The sequence below is a fragment of the Silurus meridionalis genome, chromosome 8 (genome assembly GCF_014805685.1).
Source record: "Silurus meridionalis isolate SWU-2019-XX chromosome 8, ASM1480568v1, whole genome shotgun sequence".
Taxonomy (NCBI): Eukaryota; Metazoa; Chordata; class Actinopteri; order Siluriformes; family Siluridae; genus Silurus; species Silurus meridionalis.
Window position 1 is genome coordinate 24,865,246 of NC_060891.1, and position 26,633 is coordinate 24,891,878.

General features: G+C 39.5%; 1 protein-coding gene and 1 long non-coding RNA gene across 3 annotated transcripts in view; one reads left to right on the forward strand and one right to left on the reverse strand.

Annotated features, from left to right (window-relative positions):
- Nucleotides 1-363: 363 nt before the first annotated feature.
- LOC124390031 lies at nucleotides 364-3,432 on the reverse strand. The gene is made up of 3 exons (XR_006926682.1): nucleotides 3,306-3,432; nucleotides 1,444-1,533; nucleotides 364-1,219 (listed from the first exon to the last, which is right to left on the reverse strand). It is a non-coding gene; the product is annotated as an uncharacterized LOC124390031 (long non-coding RNA).
- Nucleotides 2,208-26,633, forward strand: part of pdzd8 (PDZ domain containing 8) — a 59,513-nt gene continuing 35,087 nt past the window's right edge. Inside the window, exon 1 of one of the 2 annotated variants that reach the window (XM_046855707.1) lies at nucleotides 2,208-4,141. In XM_046855707.1, coding sequence (XP_046711663.1) covers nucleotides 3,297-4,141 — 845 coding nt within the window. In that variant the 5' untranslated portion in view covers nucleotides 2,208-3,296. The remainder of the gene's footprint in view (nucleotides 4,142-26,633) is intronic. The other variant, XM_046855708.1, reaches the window with a different exon arrangement.

Consider the following 26,633-nt stretch of genomic DNA (forward strand, 5'->3'; position numbering starts at 1 on the left):
CAGCTCCATGAAGATATGGTTTACACCCTTGTGTCTGTATGAGCACAAATCTCCAAAATGTAGTGGAACAACAATCCAGAAGAGTGGAGATTATTATAACAGCTACGAAGGATTAAATGTGGAATGGGACGTTCAAAAAAGCAGATACCAATCTTCTGGTCAGGTGTCCACAAACTGTCGATATAGTGTAGGCTCATATCAAGATTGTGTTTTATATCAGGTGAATCTTGTATCTGCCACTTTATTTTGTCATAAAGCTTTATTATTACACTTGACTTGAGCTGGAATTAATAATTTCTTTCTATTTATACTTTTTTTTTTTTTTTAACCAAGCAACAAGAACTGCAAGCACCATAGTTTCTAAATTAATTTAGTAGCAGAGAAACCTTCCAAATCAAACTTTCTGACTCAATATTTACTAATTAAATTGTGTGCAATCTAATATACCATCACTATTTAAATGTCTAATAATAATTCCTAGTCTTTTAAGACTTTTGAGAGACACATGCCTGTTTAATTCTATGCAACACACCAGGTCATTTGATATTATAATGATCACTTTGGATATAAATGTCCAGATGTTCCACTTTATTCTAAGTGAAATATCCTCCTTCAGCATGAATAACAGATTTACACGCTCTCGGCAAGTTCCTTTCTCTAAAGGTTCAGCTGAAATATTTTGCTGTGTAAAACCTGCCAGAGGTGTTCTTCACTAGTTGGAGATTTCTTTCTGACCTCCAGTTCTTCCCAGAGCAGTTCATTAGGATTTAAGTGCAGTGACTGAGCAGCCATCAATCCAGCCCACCGTTTCCTCTCTAAATAATGCTTACAGAGCTCGGACGTACGCATCTGGTCATTGTCTTGTTGTATGGTGAAGTTCCACCTCCATGTTTGACTGTGAGGATAAAGCAGTCTGCTTGTGTGTAAAAAAGCAACGTAGACCTTTTGGGAAAATTAGAATGCTGCAGGTAACCTGAACTAGTGTCCCAAAAAGTGCACTAATTTGAAGATAATGTTGGATTAACAGCATTGTCTGTCAGGCAAATGTTTGGCCCCAAGACCCAATGGACTTTAAGCCACTTTTAAATCCATGAATTTTGGCTTGAAAGTCAGCTGTTCTTCTGTGCCAACCTCAGTCCATGTTGGCAGAGCTGTTTTGAAATTGGCTCTATTGCCAATATTGGCCCAATACACAAGGAATTTCCAGTTGAGCCTCCCCCTGCCAAACAAAACAAGCAAAACATTTGTCCAATATAATTTTGCTGACAGGAAAAATTCTCTACATGAACAAATGATTCCCATCTGCTTGCTACATCCATTAGCTTTTCAATACAGTATAATACATTACGTCTAATATTACATTAACATTAATATTTATGTTACACGAAAGCGCTCATTCATTTTTAACTGGTTGCAAAGGTTTGATGCTATATTTAGACCTACAGTACATCACACTCTAGTGTGTTTTCAGAAGTTAGAAGACGTATCTGTCTGATTGTATCCGGGGTTGAAAGTACACCATTGTGGAGAAGTCTGTGGACAAAAAAAAAAAAAAGAGGTTTCTGAGGTAAAAGTTTGGGCAGGTAGAAATGAAACAAAAATTGCATTAAATCTGGAGTTTTTAACAAAATTATCTTGCAAAATTTATATAAAAAAAAACTACATTTAAGTTCCCTGTTATAGGCGAACCTGCTACTTATCACCAACATACATTTTAGCATTAGTTCAACATCAAGCAGAACATTTTAAGAGGAATAAATGCTGGAAGAAACTCCAGACTCCTGACACATTTTTTTTTAAGTCGTTGAAAAGAAGGTTTTGGGCTCATGATCATTTATTAGATATCAATCAGTGTTTGACTCATGAATATCATTCTATTATTAGATCAGTGTGTTGAGAGTCACATTCCAGTCTTTTTACATAAACTGAGTTGATTAAGCAAAGAGTCTTGTGCTAAAATCTTGGCAGTCTTGGATTTTACTATACGTTATATTCTGTATAAATGTGTATGATAATAAGAACATTATAGCCATAATAAATCATAGTACATTTGAAGGCAAATACTTTCGCACTTTTACTCAGGTGAGAGTTTAAAGGGACACTTTTACTGGAGTCACATTTTACTACATTCTTTGTGCACTTCGTCCACCACTATATATATATAAAAATATGAGGAAGACAAGGTGAGGAGGGTGAGATTGAGATGGTTTGGACATGTGCAGAGGAGGGACATGGGGTATATCAGTAGGAGAATGCTGAGAATGAAGTCGCCAGAAAGGAGGACAAGAGGAAGACAAGGAGGAGGTTTATGGATGTGGTGAGGGAAGACATGCAGGTAGTTGGTGTGAAAGAGGCAGATGTAGAGGACAGAGAGTATGGAGACGGATGATCCGCTGTGGCACCCCCTAATAGAGGAAGCCGAAAAAAGAAGACGACGACTCTGTTCTAAACCTTTTCTCTACACAAGACAACTGATGATGTCTAAAGCACATTAAGAAGGCAATAAATGTCACAAATAAACTCTGTTCTCTTGGCTGTGTTCTTTCCTAATCTGGATGTCCTTCAGTATTAATGTACAATACTGTAAATAATTAATAACACACAAAAAAAGAAAAACAATTGAAAGAGATTGTGTTTCCAAACTATTCATTGGTACTGTGTATAAATGACCTGCAATCAAAACGTCCTCTACAATGGCCCCTTTGGAGTGATTATACAATTCCAAACCGGAAGTCCAATCCAAACTAAAACGTCATTCCGGACCGGAAGTTTGTTTAAATGGGGTGTTTGTTTTTGTTTGTTTTGAACTTGCTCAGAGTTTATGGTTTAAAATAATATATATCCACACGTTTTATATTCCTATGGACATTATAAAAAATATTAAAACAAAACAAAATAATATGAAACTAAATAAAATAAATCGAACATTAAATCTTTAAATAAGATTTGGGATTGGGACGCCACATGTAAACCGCGTCTTGTCGTCGCGTGGATGACGTAGGCGTCCTGCCGTCCAATCAGATGCAGCCTAAAGAGCCCAGGGTTTAGTCTTGTATAGAGAATGGCTTCCTTCAAAGGGAGCACTATTAATGTGTGTGGAATAGCACTACATAGTGCCCTAGGTGTCCTTCCGTGTGGGATTTGTGGTCAGGCCTGGGAGAGCACAGGCGGATGATATGGCAGCTTTATGAGCGGCCAGGTGGAACTCGCTTTTGTGGTTCAATTCCGCCTTATGTCGGATTGACCAGGCGGCGGAGAGAATAGGAATTATCATTAATTAATATAAAAAAGAGAAAATGATTTACTTGATTTTAATTTCAGCGTTTACGGGGGCGGTGATAACCGTGCTGTTACAGCTCGCACTCCTGTACCGGAGAAACCCGGAGCCCGTGGCGCGGACCGTGCAGTACGTCAAAGCGGTGCCGGATCCGGTTCTAAAGGATTACTTTACAAATCCGCAGCCTCCAGACGCGTCCAAACAGCCCACGGAAGGTGCGTGTCCTGGGCCTCCTTTCTCTCCATCGTCTTCCTCTTCTGCAACGCACCATCCTCCTCCTCTTTCTTCTTCTCTCCCATCTGAACCGGAGACGTGCGGCTTCCTCAACGCGATCTTCCTGTTCCTGTTCCGCGAGCTGCGCGACACGCCGCTGGTCCGCCACTGGGTCACCAAGAAGATCCGCGTGGAGTTCGAGGAGCTGCTGCAGACGCGCACGGCGGGCCGCCTGCTCGAGGGGCTCAGTCTGCGCGACGTGTCGCTCGGCGACTCGGTGCCCGTCTTCAAGACGGCGCGCCTCGTGCGGCCCGTGGCGCTGGACGAAGGCGGCATGCCCGAGGAGCTCGGCTTCGAGGTGGACCTCGAGTACGCGGGCGGCTTCCACCTCGCCGTCGACGTCGACCTGTTGTTCGGCAAGTCCGCCTACCTGTTCGTGAAGATGCGCCGCGTGGCCGGGCGCCTGCGCCTGCGCTTCAGCCGGCTGCCCTTCACGCACTGGTCGTTCGCCTTCGTCGAGGACCCGCTGGTCGACTTCGAGGTCAAGTCGCAGTTCGAGGGCAGACCCCTGCCCCAGCTCACCTCCATCATCGTCAACCAGCTCAAGAGGGTCATCAAGAAGAAGCACACGCTTCCCAACTACAAGATCAGGTCCTTCAACATGCCACTTTTTACTTTTCTCATACACTCCTTTCTCACATGGAATGATCCCATTAGGTGCACATGTTCTCAAGATGCATAGAAGGCAAGGAGTGTGTGCCCCTAAATAATCAATGCACAGACAGAATTATTAGAGATGATTCATTATAACAATACGCAGATATTATATTGCAGTCTTGGAAATAAAAGTCCCAATTTTAGTCCAGTATTCAAGCATTTAAGGGGTCAATAGCCTTTCTCAAGGGCCCAGCTGCCACTTCTGGACCTTCTCTTGCTTTGCCGTATAACTGATACATGTATAATCTATCTACACACACACTGCAAAAATAAAGGTACCAATAAAGGTCCAGTACTCAAGCCAATAAAGGTACCAATCAAGGTTTTGTATTTAGTGTCAGTCCAATATTCAAGCAATTAAGGGGTCAAGAGCCTTTCTCAAGGGCCCAGCTGCCACTTCTGGACCTTCTCTTGCTTCGTCGTATAACTGACACGTATAATCTATCTATCTACAAGCACTGCAAAAATAAAGGTACCAATAAAGGTCCAGTACTCAAGCCAATAAAGGTACCAATCAAGGTTTTGTATTTAGTATCAGTCCAATATTCAAACAATTAAGGGGTCAAGAGCCTTTCTCATGGGCCCAGGTGCCACTTCTGGACCCTCTCTTGCTTCGTCGTACAGTAAAACCCCGTTGTACGAGCAACCTATAGTACGAGCAAACTTGCTCGCAAAATTTTACCCTGTTTCACGAGCAACTTTCGAAGGCATGAGCAAACTTACGCTGCCGTTCACGTTTTCGGCGGAGGGTCGCATCAGTCGCTTAGTTGAGGACATATCACTCAGTCGCTCTCATTGTTCAGTGCAGCAAAAACATAACTTTTTTTTAGTTTTATATTTTTATTTTACTAGAAATCTTAAATTTCTCCCAAAAAAATCAGTGATGGTGCTGTGAAAACGAAAGTAAATAGAATTACCATGGAAACCGAGGAGGTTATGAGCGTGGTGCACGTCTCACACTCGCGATCGACCACTACCACATGAGTAAGTGTAAAATTATGTTTATATTACGGTAATTTGCGGTGTATTTGTTTGTTAAAACAGGCTACAAATACTTTATAAGTGCAGAAAGAAGCGATCGGATGAGATCTCGGAACGGATGAAATCACTTTTACATTCATTCTAATGGGGAAAATCAGTTCGAGCGTACGAGCAAATACACCTACGAGCAGTTTTCAAGAATGAATTATGCTCGTACAACTGAGTTCCACTGTATAACTGATACATGTATAATGTATCTACACACACGCTGCAAAAATAAAGGTACCAATAAATGTCCAGTACCCAAGCCAATAAATGTACCAATTAAGGTTCTGTATTTAGTATCAGTCCAATATTCAAGCAATTAAGAGTTAAGGGTCTTGTTAAGGGAGTCAACTGCCACGTCTGGCCCCTTGAACAAAGCCCTTAACCTTTAATTGCACATCTGTAAAACTGTAAGTCGCTCTGAAAAAGGCTTGTCTGCCTAATGCCATTAATGTAAAGTTCACTGAAATGCTGGAAGCTGCAGTTTAACACTTTCTAAACGTGTAAAGTTGACACACACCACAACTTCCTTATTACGTAACTTCTGCACAGAGGAAAGTAACCGAGCGCATTGACTTTATTTCATCCAAGCTGTTGTAACTCATAACCTCCCGTTGCACTTTTTCAGCTACGGTAGATAAACAGGCCAGGGCCTCCCCTCTGCTGCCAAAATCAGCAGTCCTTCTTGACATTGGTGCTCCACAATAATGTTGCAAACATTCCTTTGAGCTTCTTTTAAGATATTTTCAGTTGCATTTTTAAACTGTCGCTTTCTACAACATTCTGAAGGTTCTCAGTCTGATTCGATAATTTATTGATTTAGCTTTTTCAGGCCTGAAGTTTGCAGAGATTGCATTCCTCACACCATTACAACACCTCCACCAACCTGAATTGTTGACACTCTGCAGGATGTGTCCATTGGTATACTGTTACCAAATTCTGCAGAAATCAAGATTCATCACAGCAGACTATGTTTTCCAAAGGCAGCACTCTCAGATATGATATTTTTAGGGTTTGGTACCATTAGTGTGTTTTTTTTTTTTTTCCTTTTCTTTCTATTGTGCATGGGATGTATCTTTGATTAGCTTTAAAGTAAATGCTACAGATAAAATAATAAAGGTCCAATGATACACCCTTGAAGTCAGGGGAGGCCCTCTGGAAAGTCTTCCTGGTGGACCTGCATCTTCCTGACAGACAAGTTTTTATTAAAAGTAACCGGGTTTGAATTAGAATCTTTTAGAAGATTTATCTGTCAAATATAGCTTTTCTGAGTAGTTTCAGAAGGAAGAACTTTTAAAACTTTCTTCAAATGTGCCAGCCAAAGTATGGAACCGTTTAAGTTTGGTTGAGAGGGAAACCTAATAAACCTATAAAGAGTTTCTTAGATCAAGAGCAAAGCTGCTGAATTTGGATGTACCACCAATGTAATTATGTCCTCCTTAGTTTTTTTAGGATTCTAGATTTTATGAATGGGATCTACATGGAACTCTGTGAAAGGAAATTACTCTAAAAGCGTTCGAGTTCTTCTGAATGGTCCAAGATGCTCTTTTTTAAGAGGCTAGATTGTAAAATTGTTAAAAGGATGTGGTTAAATTTTACATAATGGCATTTAAAGTGATTTTGTGTCCCCGGGAACCCGTCCTCTGGCTTGCCTGGTTAGTCAGGTGCAATTTGTTTTTTCGCTTCATTCTTCTCAAAATTGCTTCTCTTTATGCTTCCTACCAAGAATCATTCAGTGATTTATACCCTTGGGTTGTTTTATGCAAAAAAAAAAAGCATTAGCATAAATGCTATCTGGGAATAATATCTCCTCACTTCTGTTTGAAGCAGAAACCAGGCTACTCATCTTGTTTGGATGTTCGAATAGATCCTTAGGGTTTGTTTCCCTCTCTGAGCCCCGATATCACGCCTCTTCACGAGAGCTTCGGAATGAGTGGCAACCTCTTGTGAAAATAAGGGTGTTAGGGCCCATGAGGTATGCGGTTTCATGCCATGTTCATTTTACATGCATAACTGCCAGTGGGTTAATTATTATACTTAGATCAGCAATTTGGATTCCGCTTTTCTTTATTAAAGAATGACGTGTTGTACTTTTATTCCATTTAATTCACGGCTTATATTTTTCTCACTGATATAACTGAGCAGCCAAGGGGTTAAGAGCCTTGCTCAGGGGCCCGGGAGTGGCATGGCAGCTTGGTGTGGCTGGGATTTGAACTCACAACCTTCAGATCCAAAGTTAAATGCCTTAAGCACTAAGCTACCCCCCTCATAGACTACGTTATAGAATTTTCACGAAGCAAGTTAGTTCTCTAGTTAATTGCTTACAGTAAAGCGCTATTCACTATAACACTCATTCTTGCACATCCTTTTCTTTCTTTCTTCTTCTTTTTAAATGTATTTATTTTAAAGTTAAGAAAAAATGCAGCTTGTTGATTTGGGAAACCGCAACGTGAAGAGGACTTTTCAAGAATTAACACTGAAGATTCCCTCAGGAAATACTAAACTAAAATTTTCCTGAACACACAACTGAACTATGTTGATGCACCTATTGTTTTTCTTTGTTAAATAAAAACTGCACGATAGGGTTCATTGTTCGACTTGGATATACTCGACTTTCTGACCATCAGTCACTGGTGCGCTGATGTAAATAATAAAAAGCAATTTATCCACAATATATTCCTGTAAACCTGCTAGTGACGTATACAGTCAGAGATTTGATCCAATATCGAACTCTGTGTGGTAGCGTATTGCAGTGTATCTCTCTTCTGCTATGTTTTGTGGCGTGAATGTGATGTCTTATTGCAGATTTTACACCCAAACAAAGCACATAAATTGCTTTAAAGCTTAAACCCTGCCAAATGACTTGGCTACAGAGAGCCTGCAGAGAGCACGAGTCTGGCGTGGAGGTCGGTATCAAATTAGTATTGTTAATTAGACAGTAAGCTCGGATATGGGAGAACCCTGATGGAGTAGTTTCTCTAAAACACTCATTCCTAAGCAGATATATGAACATGTACAAACATGCCCATACATAGGTTCACTTGAAATGTGGAGACTACAGAAATGTATAGGGAAAATGGACAATGTATGATTTTGCTTAGTCATCTTACAGGGTAAAACGTATTGCAGACATCTGTGTGTTTGTTTGTGTGTATACATGGATTTTGTCATCACCAAATGGGTTGTTTTTCTTCTCTGAAGCTCTTATAGCTAGCCTGGAGTCACTCTATATTCTCTGTATATCATATCTATATCTCAATCTTTCACGGAAGATTTTATATATATCAGTGGATTTTGGATCGTCTTTTGGTGTCTATTATCCCAGGCTTATTTCATTCCACTGATAATCTAGTGTACATTGATCAAAGTTTGGTCAGCAGTGCTGGTCTGAGGCAGGTCTGTGTCAGAGGTCAGTGGGTATGTTTGTCTGAGATCACACTTGGAGCAAACTTTGGGAGTTTTTTGATTGTTCTAAACTTTGTTTTGTGAGAATAAAGTGGGTGTGTGGAGAGCAAAGCTCCTGAGTCTGGACTCTGAGACCTAGTTCTTTGTGTGGTTCAGGATTTTGTGAATAATAACTGGAACTGGTTCTCAATGGTTTAAGCTGCTCCTTTCTGAGAGTCTGGATTGTAAAGTCGTTGAAAGGATGTTAATAAATTCGACATTATTAGTGTTAGTGATTTTGTGTTCAGGTCTGTGTCAGAGGTCAGTGGGTTTGTTTGTCTTGGATCATATCCGTCAGGGTGATGGTGGGATTTGGAGGGTATCCTGGAAACACTGGGTACAAGGCTTAGTATTAAAACATCTACCTCCATGTTTTTTGGGTGACATTGGCTTTCCTCCAGTTTCCTTCATTCTAAACACTCCACATGAACTGTATTTAGTTCAGGATCGTATCAGGGACCCCGCGGTCTGGGAGGGTACCCACTGCACCATTTGTTACATTTTCACATTTTATTTATTTATTTTAATAAAATATTTGCTTAGAAGACAAACATTGTTCTCTGTGGTGCTCTTCGTTCGTTGAATAGAACAAGCAAAATCTTAGATTCAAACATGCTAGACAAGAAGACAGCTGTACTTGTATTGAACGCTCCTCCTCTTGCCCTTGGCAGGTAACTCAACGGGATGGGCTGTATTTGCCTTTTCAGAAATCTCTACTACCTTCTACTATTTACTGCTAAACTCAGTGACTTTACCTTTAAGCACTTGGTGCTAAACTGTGTCTTGATGTGACAATTAGGTTTTAATAGCTGAACATGTCTACAGCTGCAATTAAATATTTATCAGACTATAATAGTCATCTGACCTTTTACTCACTTCATATTATGATAAGTGTTACTACATGCTTGCTTGTACTTTTCCTCTCATCACAGACATCAGCATCAATGAAACCCAAAGGAGACGGTAATATGGATTTAGAAGTTTCATAACAAATTATGGTTTATAATCCGCAAAACTGATATTACAAAAAAACAGACCTGTGATGTTCTGTATGAAATTTTAATTTTGATTGCAGGGTTTGTTTGCATTTCCTTTGCTTTAGGTTCCTGTGCCACTTCAAGTTCAAAAACTATGTGTGGTTGCAGGTTTTCATTCCAGTCATACCAGATCCACACCTAATTCCACCTGTTTAACCACTCAATCTTGACTTGTTATATTGCTAAAAGTGAGCTCCATCAAGATATGCCTTACATTGGTTTGAGTTTACGATCTCCTGCTATAGAGCTCCAACCCTATTGGGATGAATGTGAACGCTGTGCACCACAGGCCTCCTCACCTCACCTATATCAGTACCTGATTTTATACCCTTGAGCACAAATTTCCACAAGCACACCACAAAATCTAGTGGAACATCTTCACAGAAGAGTAGAGGTTCTTATAACAGAAAATGCGGACTATATGTGGAATAACATGGTCAGGTTGTTCATGTGGTGTAATAAGCTATCAAATGTTGCTTGTGTTTGCTAGGCTAAATTGGATTGAATCAGCTGGTTTAGATGGGGAAAAAAATGAGCTGTAGGCATTAAACAAGGTGTTACAACAGATCAGGTGTTTTCTAATACAGTGGTCCCTCGGAACTCGTGGGGGTTACGTTGGAAGAGTTCCCGAACATCGGCGAACTTTGGACGCAGCCCCTCCGGTACCTTAATGAATTCACCTAGACATTGTACCTTTAATACAATAATGTGCTTTAAAACATTTTTTTATGGCTTTTGAGTTTAGAATGTTAACGTTCCTGAACATTCGGTCTCGCTGCGCAAATGTTATGGTAATCCGCAACTTGCTGTTAGTTAGGTTCCAAACAAAATTTTTCCGAACCGCGAATTATCGGAGGTTGATTGTATATTGACCTGTAAGTAAAAAAAATTGTTTTAACAACACACATTAACAGGTTCAAAGAAACCTGTGAACATCGCAATCGGGTCACGATCAGGTAGTCATGATTAGTAGCAGTAATGTTTGCAGGTTTTTACTATTAAGTAGCTACTACTAAGCATGACTATCCGATCGTGATCGTTCACAACTGTAACATTCGTCTCTGGACCTGGTAGTGGGTTTTGGTAGGAATCAAAACGTTACAAGCCAAAAGTCTTTTCAGAATCTAAAATATTACAATTTAACCGATTTGTGTTCTCTGACTGGCTTTAAATGGAAAAGATCTGGAACGTTCTAAATAAAAATGGTGGCAAATTTAGTCACAGTGAGGGAGATTTGAGATTTTTCATTTTAACTGATTAAAAGCAGCTTATGATGAATTGTATTACATATAACCTCTTATTAAAAATACAATATTATATAACGATCATTTATATAATTCTATTCCATATAAACTCTTTAAATACTTGAATATTAAATTAATGCAATAATACAAAATTTGAGTCATAATTAAATGTTTCCACCTCCTGAGTATTATAAATATATATTTTCAATATATTCATAAAATAAATGTGTAATTGTTTAGCAAAAAAATTCCTGATGCCTTGTTAGAAATATATACATATATGAATATTTACAATATGCTACAAATTTTCCAATATATGTAATTTATCAGAAATCTTTTATTTTGCTCATCATTTAGTCTGTCTGGTTGCTTGACATCAACATTTTTATTAAAAGCAGTATATTCCTCTTGATTGTGACCCGGTGGTGTTTGTTGTGGTTTCCTGAAGGCCCAGATGTTTTCGTGTGGTCTGTGCTGTGCCAGCTGCTCTCCACATCATAGAAACGTAACTTCCGTGCGGTTAAGGTGGAGTTATTGTTCCAGTAAATTCATTTATAGAAATATTGAGCCGGTTGGACTCAGCCCTGGGGATGTATTTAGTATTGTATCTCCATCCTCTCTCTGTTCGCCTCTGTATTGACTTTGCGTGAGTGTGTTACGGGCATTAGCAGGGCAGTAGAACAGTACTTTTACACTGTCAAACCCCATTTTTCACACACACACGGTGCCAGAGCTGGTTTCCTGTTAACCAGAAAAGCTTTTTTTTTTCTTCTCAGGAAGTTTTTTTATTGTTTTGTAATCAATTGTAGGTTTCCGAACAACCATTCGAACATGTGGTTCTGGCTTTGAGAATATATTTTACGGTTTAAAATAGTTAAAATTGTTTGCACACAGGGATATCATCGTAGGTGAGAAGTACAAGCAAAACCGTAGATATTTGTTTATGCTAAAGGGCATTTATTTGTATTTTGTCAGCTCTCAGTCACGTAGAAACTCCAGTTCCTTATAGTATACAGCATGCAACCATAAAGCAACTGCTAATACATACCTACAAACTCTTGCTTTTATTCTACACTACTTTCACACACTGTTTAAAAAACCCTCATTTATACACACAAGCTGAAGTAACTCATTTTATGTTTCCCGGATTTTGAACACGTTTGGGTTTGTTGTTAACGTTTTGCTCACGTATTGTTGTTGCACATTCTACGTTTTCAGTTCTATCTACCGATTTGGATCTCAGCCTGTGTTTGCATCCGCCTCGGCTACTGTGTGCATTCGCATTACATGGCAACGTTGTCGTTTTAATTCTTATTTAATGTGTCTGAGTCACAGTTGGAATATTTAATGTAACTTGATTTTGTGTTGAATTTCTATGAGTTTGCTCTTTTTCCTTTTTTTTTTTATATATACAGTACAGACCAAAAGTTTGGACACACCTTCTCATTCAAAGAGTTTTCTTTATTTTCATGACTGAAAAATGTCATATTCGAGAGATGCTTGGCACTTGTTGGTCCTTTTGCCTTCACTCTGCGGTCCAGCTCACCCCTAAACCATCTTGATTGGGTTCAGGTCCGGTGACTGTGGAGGCCAGGTCATCTGGCGCAGCACCCCATCACTCTCCTTCTTGGTCAAATAGCCCTTGATGCCTTCAGTGTGACTCTACAATTTTCATAGTCATGAAAATAAAGAAAACTCTTTGAATGAGAAGGTGTGTCCAAACTTTTGGTCTGTACTGAATATATATATATATATATATATATATATATATATATATATATATATATATATATATATATATATATATATATATATATATCTCAAGCCTTTTGGATTTTTTTGTCTAATTGTAAAAATAATTATTTAGGCATGTTTTAGTATCAGCAATAATATATTGTGAACAACAATGCTATTATATTTCCAAGTCTCATAGTTGGGAATAGCTTTTTCTGTATATTTGCCTGGTTTATATACACTATGACTAAAAAAATTGGGACACCAGACTGTTACCAGCCACACGTGGTTCTTCATCAAACTGTTACTACAAACCTGGAGGCACACCAGTATACAGGGAAATTTTCCCTTCACTTAAACTAGGAGATTTAACCCTGTTCCAGCATGACGCTACCCCTGTGCACTAAACCAGTTCCTTGAAGATGTAGTTTAGAGGAGTTGGAGTGGAAGATCTCCTGCTATAGAGCTCTGAACTCAACCCTATTGAACACCTTCCCAGAATCTTCCCACATACTTTTGACCATGTAGTGTGTAGCAACACACACTTGTTCTATTACATCATTGTTTTTATAGCAATTCACAGGGACTTGCATGGAAGTTGAATGGAAACAATAGTGTGTTCTTTTTTTTCTCTGAGGAGATTTTTACATAACATTCTCTTCGGTGTCAGTTGTAAAATTACAGGTAAAGCTGTAATAAGGTTTTCCGCCACAGGAAAGTCCAAGAATCACGTTTTACCCATTATTTTGAAGATATAAAATTCGCCTATTAAATATAAATTATATTGTAAATTCTTTATGAATATATATATATATATATATATATATATATATATATATATATATATATATATATATATATAATCCTGATATTGCATATATATATATATATATATATATATATATATATATATATATATATATATATATATATATATAAAAATTTTTAATAATTTTTTTTCCCTACCTTCTCTACTAGTTGTCATTGTAAGAATTGTAACTCGGCTCACCTCCCCCCTGAAAGCGCCCCTACGCTATTTTATTTTACATCTCTACCTGAATGCTTCTGAAGCGTTGAAAAATCTAAGTGCTTCATCATCGTCAGCTTCATCCCAGAGTCTATTATTAGCGCCTCAGGAGCTTTAAGAGGTCTTTAACAGGAATGACCTTTGTTAATGGTTATCTGCGCCGCCAGACTGTAGACTGCACCGGTGGTAGTAAATGCGGGCATTAAGAGCGACATGCAGCCAGACTGATGGATGTGTGAGGTCCTGAGGCCTGCTGTGGGCCGTCTTACACACTCATTTCATTAATCTTTTTTCTGGTAATTTTACTTCTTCTCTGATCACATGACCGCTGGGTCACCTGCAGTTCCAAATCGCACGCCTTCGTTCGGTTTATAGACAATAAAACCCTCAGGGTAAACAGGCTGGTAGTAGGGCGTGGCGGTGCACACAGCGAGCAGCGTAATCGGATGAGGAAATGCTACACTACACAACTTTAGCTGACTTACAGCATTACCAGGTGTATCTCCAACCATGCAACATACTTTAATATAGATATGTAAAACAAGGTGGCTTGTAAACTTTGAAATCTAATGTCGTCTTTGTTGGGACTGGGAAAAGAAAAAGGGAAAAATACCATTTAAAACTTTGCCTAATAGCTTAACGTTTCTTCAAAACACACCTTGGAACATATGTCCGAGTCCAATCTAAGCTCTAAATCTGTACTTTAGCTACTCGTAAAGCAGATTTTCTTTTCCAGTCTGTGGCTTTGAGACACTAGGATAATATTACAGTATTACTTCTGTTACTCATCTGTAATTTGTTCCGGATACTCGTGACCAGCGCTTTAACTTACGAGGACCCATGATTAGAGGTAGATGGGACATGATACAGAAAAAGGCTTAATTCAAGGTTTATTGAGCAACACGCACCTCTCCAATCAGAGCACTAGTTTTGATTTTGGGCCCCGTGTCTACCTGTAGCCTAAACTACCGCTGGTTGAAGGCTCTCTAACAAAACAGTTCCAGGAAGTTCTCTCTCCTGAGGTTATTCTCATTCTCTCTACAAAAGCTGAAATGTATAAGGCTCGATTTAAGAACGAACGATAAGAATTTAAAGCCTCGTACACGACAAGCTGACAGGCAACCATCAAGAAACGTTAGGGGAGTTTTCAGCGTCGGTCAGCTTTAGTTTTTTTTGCACTGTTAGCTCTGATTGGACACAGTCAGCTGTTTTTACGGTCGATTCTGCACGTCAAATCGGGGGGCGGAGTTCGTCTGCGAGAAAGAGAACTCCGATTGGCTATTCAGCTTAGCGAATGAACACGCGATGAAGAAAAAATGGATCCTGCTTGTTATCAGTCTTGCTTTCTTCTTTGGAGCTTAGCATGAATCAATTACTAATGATCGATTCACTGTTCTAGCTTTTTTCTAGCTGGAGTGTTGGTGTTGAAACAGTGTCGAACTATGAGAGTATGAAAAATGTCAAACTTTCTAAATGAATAAATGAGAGTTAATGATTGTGGTATATAAGAAATAAAACCTTTTTCCTGAGGTGCTGCTATAAATGTACATTGGGCTGATGCTATTATCCGACACGACTTACATTTGAGAGTGGGATACAACCGTTAAAGTTTAACCCAGTCATGGCAGATTGACCACCGAGTCACCACTTCCCTCAGCGTTGGTACGACTTTCTCACATGACTCTGTGGTGGAAATTTCCAAGGCTGCAGTTTTGAATTTTGCAACGTACAGTCGCATTTGAACACGAGGAAAAAAGGTGTCACCTCAGGTGTCCTCCTGTAAGTTTTGGAGTCAACACGAGGCGTCACATTCTCAAAACGTTCCGAAACGATTGTGTGGTGCTCCCAAGCATGCTACAGGTCTTTTCTGTAGATGGAGTGTAGATGAAAAATCTTGCTAGTCAAGCCGAGTATCTCACAAAAGTAAGTACACCCCCAGGATTAACTGTCCTCTAAAAATAACTCTATGCTAAATGGTTGCTCAAATGTAAGGGGTGTACTCACTTTTGTGAGATACTGTATAACATAATAGACATAAAAGTGATGAGCAATGAAGCTTTTTTTTGTCTTTTTTAATAACTTCGTCATTGCGTAGTGCAGGTACACAGTAATGAAATGCAGTTTAGTCTCGGCCAGAATTGCAAATAGAAACATTGTGCAAACTGACAAGTGCAGATAAATATGTAAATATATGTACTGCAAATAATCGTCAAGTTTTCGGCAGTGAAAAATGTGCAGATGATGTTGAAGTAAACAACAAATGCAGGTGCATCTCAATAAATTAGAATATTGTCATTTACTTTACAGTAATTTACTGTATTTCAGAGCCAAAATCATCAAAATTAAAAGAACTGAAGACTTAAACTACTTCAGTCTGTGTGCATTGAAATTATTTAATACTTATATTAATATTTATTTGATCTATGCATCTTCCTCCTTGTGAGGTGACTTACTTGCGTCAACAGAGTTCATATTTTTTTTTTCTGTTTTGGTGTTTCAAAGCCCAATTTTTCCTGTCTCTCTTCTTTTTATGGGCGTCACCAGACACTGGAACAGAACGTGTCTGACTCCGCCCTCAAATCGCTATGCTATGTTAAAATGCTATGTTTTGCCATGTCTCGACTTATATATTTACATTTATGGCATTTAGCAGGAGCAGATATCAGAGAAGTTTGAGGGTTAAGGACCTTGTTTGAGGGCCCAGTGGTGGCAGCTTTGTGGTGTTGGGATTTGAACTCACAACCTTTCGATCAGAAGTAAAACATCTTATTTACTGAGCTACCACCTCCTGTGTGTGTGTGTGTGTATAGATAGATAGATAGATAGATAGATAGATAGATAGATTATATAAAATGCACACACTTTAAATAAATAAATAAATCACTGTTTTTTGTTTATCTCTAATGATTGAGCCTGTGGTGAAAGCGATGGAAAAACAAACCCTTCCTGAAACACTACGATGGGACCTTCAGATAAACCAGATTCTAAAGAAACCCCATCCTTTTGAGGCCCATCTCTGATGATCAAACGAGGATCAGTCTTTGTGTACTTTTTGAAGCGTTCTTAGTTAAGTCAAAGAGTGTATTTGTGTATCTAGGACCAAAACAGCACAAAAATAGGATTCAGCTCATCTCCTAGTCTCCATGGAATCTCATGACTTTTTTTCAGGGCTGGTATTAAACAGTGTATGAAATGTTTCAAAACCGTACGAGAATTTCAGTTATTCTTATCACAGCTAAATCGCATTTTCCACTTTTTTGCCAGACCATACATCTTTTGGTTAAAAAAACTCTGCATATTTCCCTTTCTTTCTCTATCACTATGACCTTGTGTATGAGATCAGTGTTAATTCCAGATAATATGAGCTCAGTGGATTGTAGTGTAACTGCAACCTCCTTCTATTTCTGATAAAACACACACACACACACACCCTGATTCAGCATTTAAGTTCTGACTTCAATTATGCCATATACTGACCCAGTGGCACTTGAGTTTCAGAGGACACACACACACACACACACACACACACACACACAAAGGAGTTTTGCAGCTATCAGCTCGCTCACTGACGCTGCAGATATGTCAACTTGTCATGAGATTGGTGCTGCACTCGGTGAGCTTACACACACACACACACACACACACACACACACGTGATCATCGAAACACAGTCACATTGATATATTTTCTGCAGTTTCATTTAAAACCCCAAGCAGCTTGTGACTTTATTTTGTCCTTAAGATATTGAAGATTCAGTTCATAGTTTAAGTGCAGTAACAGCAGTTATTAGCCATCAGTGGATCACACACACACACACACACACACACACACACACACACACACACACACACACAAAATCAACAACAAAGGGAGTGTCCCAGTGCTTCAAGACAACACTCTTTTCTCATTTCGGGTTCATCAGCAGACCTCTGTTTGCTGTGTAATGACCCAAAGGTTTCTAGTGAAGCACTGAAGCACAAACAGGAAGAAAGGCGTCTCATGTCCTGTGACCGAACGCTTTGTGCAAAAAAAACGCTGTCCGTCTACAAATTTATACCGGTGTCTTGATTATACACTTGCAAGCATTTTCTCATTCTGTGGGGAAAAAACGTCAGCCCAGGAGTCCAAACACGGAGCAAAAATCGATTCTTTTGTCCGTTTTCTTTTTTTGGTGTGTTCGTCCCAATAAATCGGAGAGCGGAAAAGTAAACACAATTTTAGTCTCCGTGACTAGTTTTTCTACTTTCCTACTGCATTTTCTCGTTTCCCTGTGCCAACATGTCAACATTAATTTACCCACAGTGACGTTTTGACTGGCGTCAAAAACCTCCTTCATCCCAATCGAGCCGAATCCTAACTGGCCCGCAGTGAACTCTGTACAGACGGCCGGCTCGTTGTTTAGGAGACGCACTGTTCTTCCTGATTTACACCCTGCTGTTTTATCTCGCTTATCGCTCTAAAGCACGAACATCACACTCTTTAAGTGTCAACCACACTAGAAAACACTTCCTGTTTCCTGTCGCTCTCATGGGTTTAAATGCAGAACGTCAGTTAAGTCACTGTTTATATCTTGAAACACAGCCACTCCAGTTGTCTTTGTGTCTGTGATTATAAAAATTAATTCTCTTTCCGAGTCACTTTCGATCTCTTGCTAAGTAGATGCGGTTCTTTCTTCAACTGTTACCACAAAGTTGAAGGCACAATTGTATAGGAGGTCTTTTGGATATCATGAAATTTTCCCTTCACTTGTACTCGAAGACCCAAACCTGTTCCAGCTTGACGATACCCCTGTGCACAAAGCGAGCTAAATGAAGATCTGCTCTACATAACTTGGAGTGAAACATCTCCTGCTATAGAGCTCCAACTCTATTAAAAACCTTTGGAATGAACTTCAACCCTGACTGCATCCCAGTCCTCCTCACCTACATCAGTACCTGACTTTAACAAACTTGTATGCGAATGAGCACAAATCTCCACAAAAAATGTAGTGGAACATCTTAAAAGAAGTGTGAAGGTTAATATAACAGCAAACGAGGTCTAAATATGGAACGAGACGTTCAAAACGGACATGCCGAACTTACGGTCAGGTGTCCGCATTAACGGGTTTTGTTTTGCCCCTTTCGACAAATGTCTCGCATCATGTTCGGAGGAATTATGAAGAAAAAAAAAAAGTTGAAAGGACGTACAGTGCTGTGAAAACGTTTGATTGATTAATTGATGAATTAATTGATTTTTTTTACCTGGCCTGATGTGGAAAAAGTAATTTCCCCCCAAACCTAATAATTGGTAACAACTGGGATCAAGCTTTTGCAATAACTGGCAACTTCGCTCGATGATGTGGATGAATCAAGTGTCACAAATATGAAAAAAAAAATAATAATAAAAATACTCTGGATACTTTTATTACAGCACTGGTGCCTCATGTGACTAAAATGAATAGGAAGCTTTTAAAGGAGCCAAGTGACATTTTATAGTACGATAAACCTCATGGCTGTTTTTTCTTCCTTAATTGTGGCCACTTGACAACCTCTAGACTCCAGTTTTACAGTAATCGCAAAGCTCCGAGTTCAATTCCCAGGACTGCCAGAAGGCCACACAAAATCAGTTCCAGGATAATCAACACCCTGGTCTTTGGCCTGTATCCATTTCCCATTATATAGAGATAAAGTAAGAGAGAACCCTAACTAATTTACTGAGTACTAGAGTTATGCAGTGAAAACGGATACAGGCAGATACAGGCTGATTGTCTTGTAATTGATTTTGTGATCCGTGGTGGTGGTGTTTGATGAAAAAGTGGCACTCTGAAGTTCTAGGAATTGAACTCGGAGCTCCGAAGAACTATCCAGGAGGTTTACTCTTTACTCAGAAAAGCAAGAAGTGTTCACGATAGTTGTCTCTCACTTTATCTCTACACAATGGAGACGGATACAAGCCCAAGACCAGGATGGTGTCAATACTTTATTAATATATAATTTATAGGCAAAAGTTTGTGTACACCCGATTTTAAGATTTTAGATGCTTTTTGAACATCCTATTGCACATTTAGTCTGCATTTGCTCATTCAGTGCAGTCAGTGTTCACATTCATCCCAATGGTGTCCAATAGTATTGAATTGGCGTTCTATAGCAGAACTAAATATTCTATGTCTACACTGAAACTAATGAACTTTACACAGGCTTTAATGAAAGACAGTGTCTGTTACACGGCTTGTATCTAAACAGTAGCCTACCAAGAAAGTCATTGTTCACTGTCTTCCTCCTTCCTTTCACAACGATTTCTCTCTGGAGTTTTTTTTTTTAGCATCATCGTGCGTTTAAAAATCACCATTGGTGAAGCTTTTCCCCCGATGCCGTGCAGCTCAGAACACAGGGGAGGTGTGTTTTTTCATACCCGGTTGTTTTCAGCGTGACGAATGATTCGCTTTTCCTGTAGACAGTCCGAGTGAGCGGCAGGTCAAACGTCAGAGGAACATCATCCATATTTATGATGTGGTGCGGCCCGATTCAGTGGGAGCGCATCTGATTTAATATAAAGAGTTTCATTGGTTCACCTGAACCTGTTCGCCAATTTAATTGGTCTAATGTTACAGGGCTCAGTTTTTGGTTTGAAATTTGTGAAACCGGGAAAAACCCAGGAAAAATCCATAATTTAGCCGCTTCATTGTTTAAGCCGCGGGATTCAAAGCGTGGGGAAAAAGTAGCGGCTTATAGTCCGGAAAATACGGTATTTATTTATTTAGAACTGCTGTTACATTGCTATTGTCGTTTCCCATTGCACTTCTCTGTGCTGCATTCTTCTAACGCATAAACTGTTCTGTACGAGTTAAACTCAATCATTAAATATTATTTTGTTCGTTTGCGACCAGATGGAGACGTGAGGAGATTTAGAACAAGCCCTCGGTTTCATTTTCCGATCAGATAATGTAATTATGTCGTACGGAAAGGCACACGAGTAAACAAAACAGGACACCCAGATAAGATAAGAGAAGCGAGAGATGGATAGAAACCGAACCATCACGGACGAAAGGAGAGGCAAAAGTATCGAAACACCCCTATTTTTCATCCTTCGTGTCACGTTCTAATTCGCGTCTTTTGTTATTGTAGCTGAATTAGTAGATAATAACCGATCACTACACAAGGAATTCATAAATAATTCAAGCCAAGACGTGTGTGAGGGAGATAAAAGCCGATTCTCACTACAAGGGTGGAGCAGCTTGGTTTCCAGTTGATGAGGTCATGTCTGGTGTGAGTGTAAAAGAGAGCGAGCGCTTTAGAGAACGGTGTGATGGAGAATCATTAGGGTAAAGGAGGCTAGGGCAGCTTTTAACCAACAGGATCGCGGTGTCGGATTTATCGACCTGAGCGCTTTTGTTCTACGTTTGTTTCCGCTTAGGCCTCATGTGACCTACTTCTGAACACACACAATTTGCTTTTGTATGTTTTTCCAGGCAGATATGGTATTGTGAGGGGGAAATAAATGTAATGCTATTAGCTGCATGTAAAAAAAAAAAAAAGCTGTTTTTTAAAACCTAAACATGGAGGTCTGTAACTAATCTTTTTCAGTAAATAACAATGAGATGTGTGTGTGTGTGTGTGTGTGTGTGTGTGTGTGTGTGTGTGTGTGTGTGTGTGTGTGTGTATGTATGTATGTATGTATGTAAATGTTTTATAGTAATTATGTTGTTTCAAATGACGTAAATCATTAGAACTTTTGCTATGTTTCCACACGGACTGTTAACGAGGTGATACCAGGGAAAGTGTACCTCTTCTAATTTTCATATCGATAACAGAATTAGAGAATATTTGTTTAGTAGACATGTTGAGCTTTCTATACATAGATATGTCTCTGAGAAAAAGATATCACTGAGATTCAGGTTGTTTTATTTGTGTCTGTGAAGAGCGATGACAGATGGCCGAGAGCGCCCCCTGTCTGTTCATTTTATTTTACAAAAACGTTTTGTAGTCATTGAGTTTATACAAATGCAAAAATTAAACCCTTTACAGATTCAAATAATGTATTACTCCTATCTGTACGATCAAAAAAGACAAAGTAATTCAAGTTTGTTGACTCCAGAGGGATAATTGGAGGATGTGTTCACCATGGCATGTAAAATTTTTTTTGTTTGACTTTAGACTTTGCGCATCAGCAAAACAAATGTTTAGATTTTTTAACTGAAAAAAAAAATTCAGTGAAGGTGTATAAATGTGTCACATTAAAGGGTTTAATTTCTCCTCTTTTATTTTAATTATATTAGTAATAAAAATGGTCAAACAGAAATGAGCGCTGCATTAATGGCGCGTTCATAAAATTAGTGCCGTTAAACGTATTTTTTATTAGCCTGTTAATTTTTACATCCCTAAAATGAATATATACAGTGTGTGTGTGTGTGTGTGTGTGTGTGTGTGTGTGTGTGTGTGTGTGTGTGTGTGTATATATATATATATATATATATATAATATACTACAAGTCCCAAACCTCTTCCATGACAGTGCTTTTGTGCACAAAGCCAGCTCCATGAACATATACACGGGTTGGAGTGGATCTTGACAGACCTGCTCTAAAGCTCAGACCTCAACCATATTATGGATGAATGTGAACACTGACTGCACTCCAGGGCGCCCACCTCACCTACATCACTACCTGACTTGTGTTGTGGGTAATTAAAGCACAAATGTCCACAAGCATCCTATAAAATCTAGTGAAGCATTTTTCCAGAAGACTGGAGTTCTGGACGATCACTTTAGACGATGCACCTGTTTGCTATTATAATTAATAACAGATTTTTTCTTTGTTTTTGCATTTTCCTTTTATTTAGGACTTATTGGTCTACGTTTTTTATGGTTAAAATTCCAGCGGAGATCGAAAAATTATTTTATTCAATGGTTAATGTAGACATCAAGCATGATTGTTTCATTAATACCACCATTGTGTACCTGTGTGTATCACCTGACTCCTGTGTGACGCATCAGTTACATTCCCATTACATATTCCTTTTGTTATGAATGGACGTGAGTAAATATTTTAGCATAGCAGTGCTGTGTTTCTAATGCTCTCTACAGAGTTTCTTGACAGGCCTAAACTAGTGCTTATATATACCCACTGCTCAGCACTATTTTTCTGTCTGTCTGTCCCTGTCTGTCTGTCTGTCTGTCCCTGTCTATCCCTCCCTGTCTGTCTGTCTGTCTGTCTGCTTGTGTCTGTCCCTGTCTTTCTGTCTGTCCCTGTCTGTCCCTGTCTTTCTGTCTGTCTGTCTCAATCCATCCATCCATAATTTAGTGTCTAAGGTCATATATGACTGGTTAAGTGTGTTTAAAAAAGAGGAGTGTAAAATAAATTGGATTCATGGAGATTAGTGAAGGTAATACTCCAGCTGTCAGTTATTTCATAAGAGGTGTGTGTGTGTGTGTGTGTGTTACTAAGACTTGGGATTGCAGTTTAATACATCGATTCGACAGCAGCATGCTAGATTTAAACACAGAACTAAGTGTGCACACACACACACACACACACACACACACACACACACACACTGCTAAATAAGTCTTGCGTAATTGCTGGTGCTTACCTGACAGCTGGTGTGTTGTGTTTGAGCTTTCACTCATCCCTGTGCACACCGAGGCTGTCAGCTGGCTCTCAGATTCAAGTGGGTTTGTAAACGTGTGTATGATTTTTAATATTTGAACACATTGCGGTGTTAATGAGTGTGTAACCATGAGGCGCGCATTTATATGGCATACACCAGGCAAGGTGACACACCTCAGTACGCACAGGGTCTGTTGTGAGCTTATTTATTTTATACACAGAGTACACAGTGCTTAACACGCCCTGTAATATCCACCAATACTGCCCACACTAATAATACCCCCTTAGTAACACATGCCCAGTAATACAACCTGATAATTCCACCTCCCCCAACAATGTACTCAGTAACATCTCCCCTGCCTAATCCCACACTTTGTAATCTTCCTTTTTCTTCTGTCCTCTACATCTGTTTCTTTTAAATCAACTACCTGCATGTCTTCCCTCACCACATCCATAAATCTCCTTCTTGGTCTTCCTCTTTTCCTCCTTCCTGGCAGCTCCATCCTCAGCATTCTCCTACTGATATACCCCATTTCCCTCCTCTGAACATGTCCAAACCATCTCAATCGCACCTCCCTCACCTTGTCTCCAAAATGTCCTACATGCGCTGTCCCTCTAATAAACTCATTTCTAATCCTGTCCATCCTCATCACTTCCAACAAGAACCTCAACATCTTCAGCTCTGCTACCTCCAGCTCCACCTCCTGTCTTTTACACAAATCACACTATCACTCCTGCTATCACTCTTCTCCACCCACTCCACCCTGCCTGCACTCTTTTCTTCACTTCTCTCACACACTCTCCATTACTTTGCACTGTTGACCCCAGGTACCTGAACTCCTCCTCCTTCTCCGCTTCTTCTCCCTGCGACCGCACCACTCCACTGCCCTCCCTCCCATTCACACACATGCACTGTCTTACTCCTACCGACTTTCATTCTCCTTTTTTCCAGCGTGTACCTTCACCTCTCCAGGCTCTTATCCACCTGCTCCCTACTTACACCACAAATCACAATATCATCTGCAAACATCAAAGTCCACGGAAACTCCTGTCTGACCTTGTCCATTAACCTGTCCATCACCACTGCAAACAGGAAAGGGCTCAGAGCCGATCCTTGATTCAGTCCCACCTCCACCTTGAACCAGTCTGTCGTTCCTACTGTACACTTCACTGCTGTCACACTGTCCTCATTCATATCCTGCACCACCCTCACATACTTCAATACCACAACTTCTCTCTCCACCCTGTTGTACACTTTTTTTTTTCTAAAAGCAGGAGATCGCATCCAAAAACATTCTGTACAATTGTAAGTCTCCGACCTTGTGGTAAGATTGTTGAAAAACAAAAGTCAGGTGTCCTGGTACTTTTGTTCATATAATTATAATTATTGATATCAATTAAGTGTTAAAGTGTTTACCCACAGATATATCGCAACGTGTAGAAAATGTTAGAGCTGGGTGATATGGAAATATAAAATCGTTATCATGAGAAAATTCAGTCATGTGCATTTTCATAACTGAGGCTGATGCAATTTGTATCTCGATACCAACGATACAATACATTAAAGATACATATGAAGCAGCTACCAATGCGATGCCATATGATTACCTCTTATTACGATGCAGCGCGATCAGATTTCCATTCCATTTGCCTTTAATAGTGCAAAAGAAACATGTAATAAAACCAGATGTTCTTTTCCTGTTCTGTCTGCAGGAAGTTACAGCTCTACCTCTGCCATGTTAATCTGTATTCTATGTGAATCTAAGGACACGCCTCTTGTCTTCGTAGTGTTGTGATGTGTCATTTTCCCGTAGCAGCAGCGGTGCTGAGAGAACCCGCTCTAGGTTCCGCGAGGAGAAATCGATCTATGTATAAAATGTTGCTCACGTGATAAACAATAAAAGTATAGCACATCTACTAATAATTATATATAAATAAATAATTTTTTTACCGATACAAACTTGTATTTGATACACTTTTTTTCCCAAATAAGATTTGCTTGCTTTTAATTGTAGTAATTAATTATAAATAATTTATTTATTACTATTTTCCTGATATCTGAAGTGTATTGTGGTATAATTATCATTATATATGTAATAATAGGTAAGTCTTGATAAGTATATTCTTTCCTTCTCTCTCGTTTGCTCTGAAGCAATAGAGCTAAATGGCCCTGTTCAACTTTCTAACGATCTTAAACAGGAAACTTTTTGCGTAACTCGATAGCACTTTATGCAATAACGGAATGGTTGAGAGGGAGGAAAAGAAAAACGACTCCACACACTACTTTCTGGCAATACTTTGCAGGCGATCGATTTTTCTTCCTCCAGAAATCCGCTTCAAGATTTTATGCCGTTCTTTTCATGACCGTGCCCACCAGCTCCCCCTTGTGGCCACGTAAAGGATGTGTTGATCTTGGCTCACGTTCCTGTGCGAGTCATGTGAGATGATGCGAAGGTAGATGGAGGTGTGTGTGTGTGTGTTCAGGATGTAAGCCGATCTCTGTGGTTGTATTGAATATCAGAGCGCTCGCACATGCGATCGCCGCTTGTAATTTGGACGTGTAGCCGCTGCTACTGTCAATTATTAATCCCTTTTAATGACTTGGAATCTCATGAAAATGCTTTCAGGTTTTATCGACATGTTAGTTGCTAGGCTAGTGAGACACACCTATGACGATGCTCTAGGAATTGATTTGTAAATATTTGTCATTTACACTATAGTGTCAAAAGTTTTGGGACACCCATTGCCCTGTTACCACAAAGTTGGAGGCACACAATTTCATCAGATGTCTTTTGGATCTGGTAGAATGACATTCTTCCTTCACTTGAACTGCGAGACCCAATTCCAGACAGCTCCATGAAGTTCTGCTGTACATGGATTGGAGTGGAAGATCTCCTGCTATAAAGCTCTGACCTTAACCCTTGAATACCTTTTGGGGTGAATGTAAACGCTGACTGAACCCCAGGCCTCCTCACCTTCATCAGTACCTGACTGTGAGGTGTCCACAAACTTTTGTCCAAACAGGGTACATTACTGAACAAATTATGGCCAGCTTATGAATTATGAAGTGCTTAAATGTAGTTTTGAAGCTCTTATGGTGCAGTGCCCCTCTAGCAGAGAGGGTTAAATTGCTTTGCTCAATCTGAACAAGCAGTTGATGGTGCTGGGGCTTGAACCCCCACCAACCGTATGATCAGTAAATCAGAGCCTTTACCGTTAACAGACTTCGACCTAATCACAAATATACAACTATTCAATGTGAACGGAGTTCAGCTCATTGTACAGAAAGTGACTTTATTTAGGCCTTGTGTTTATGTGGGACTGTGCTGATT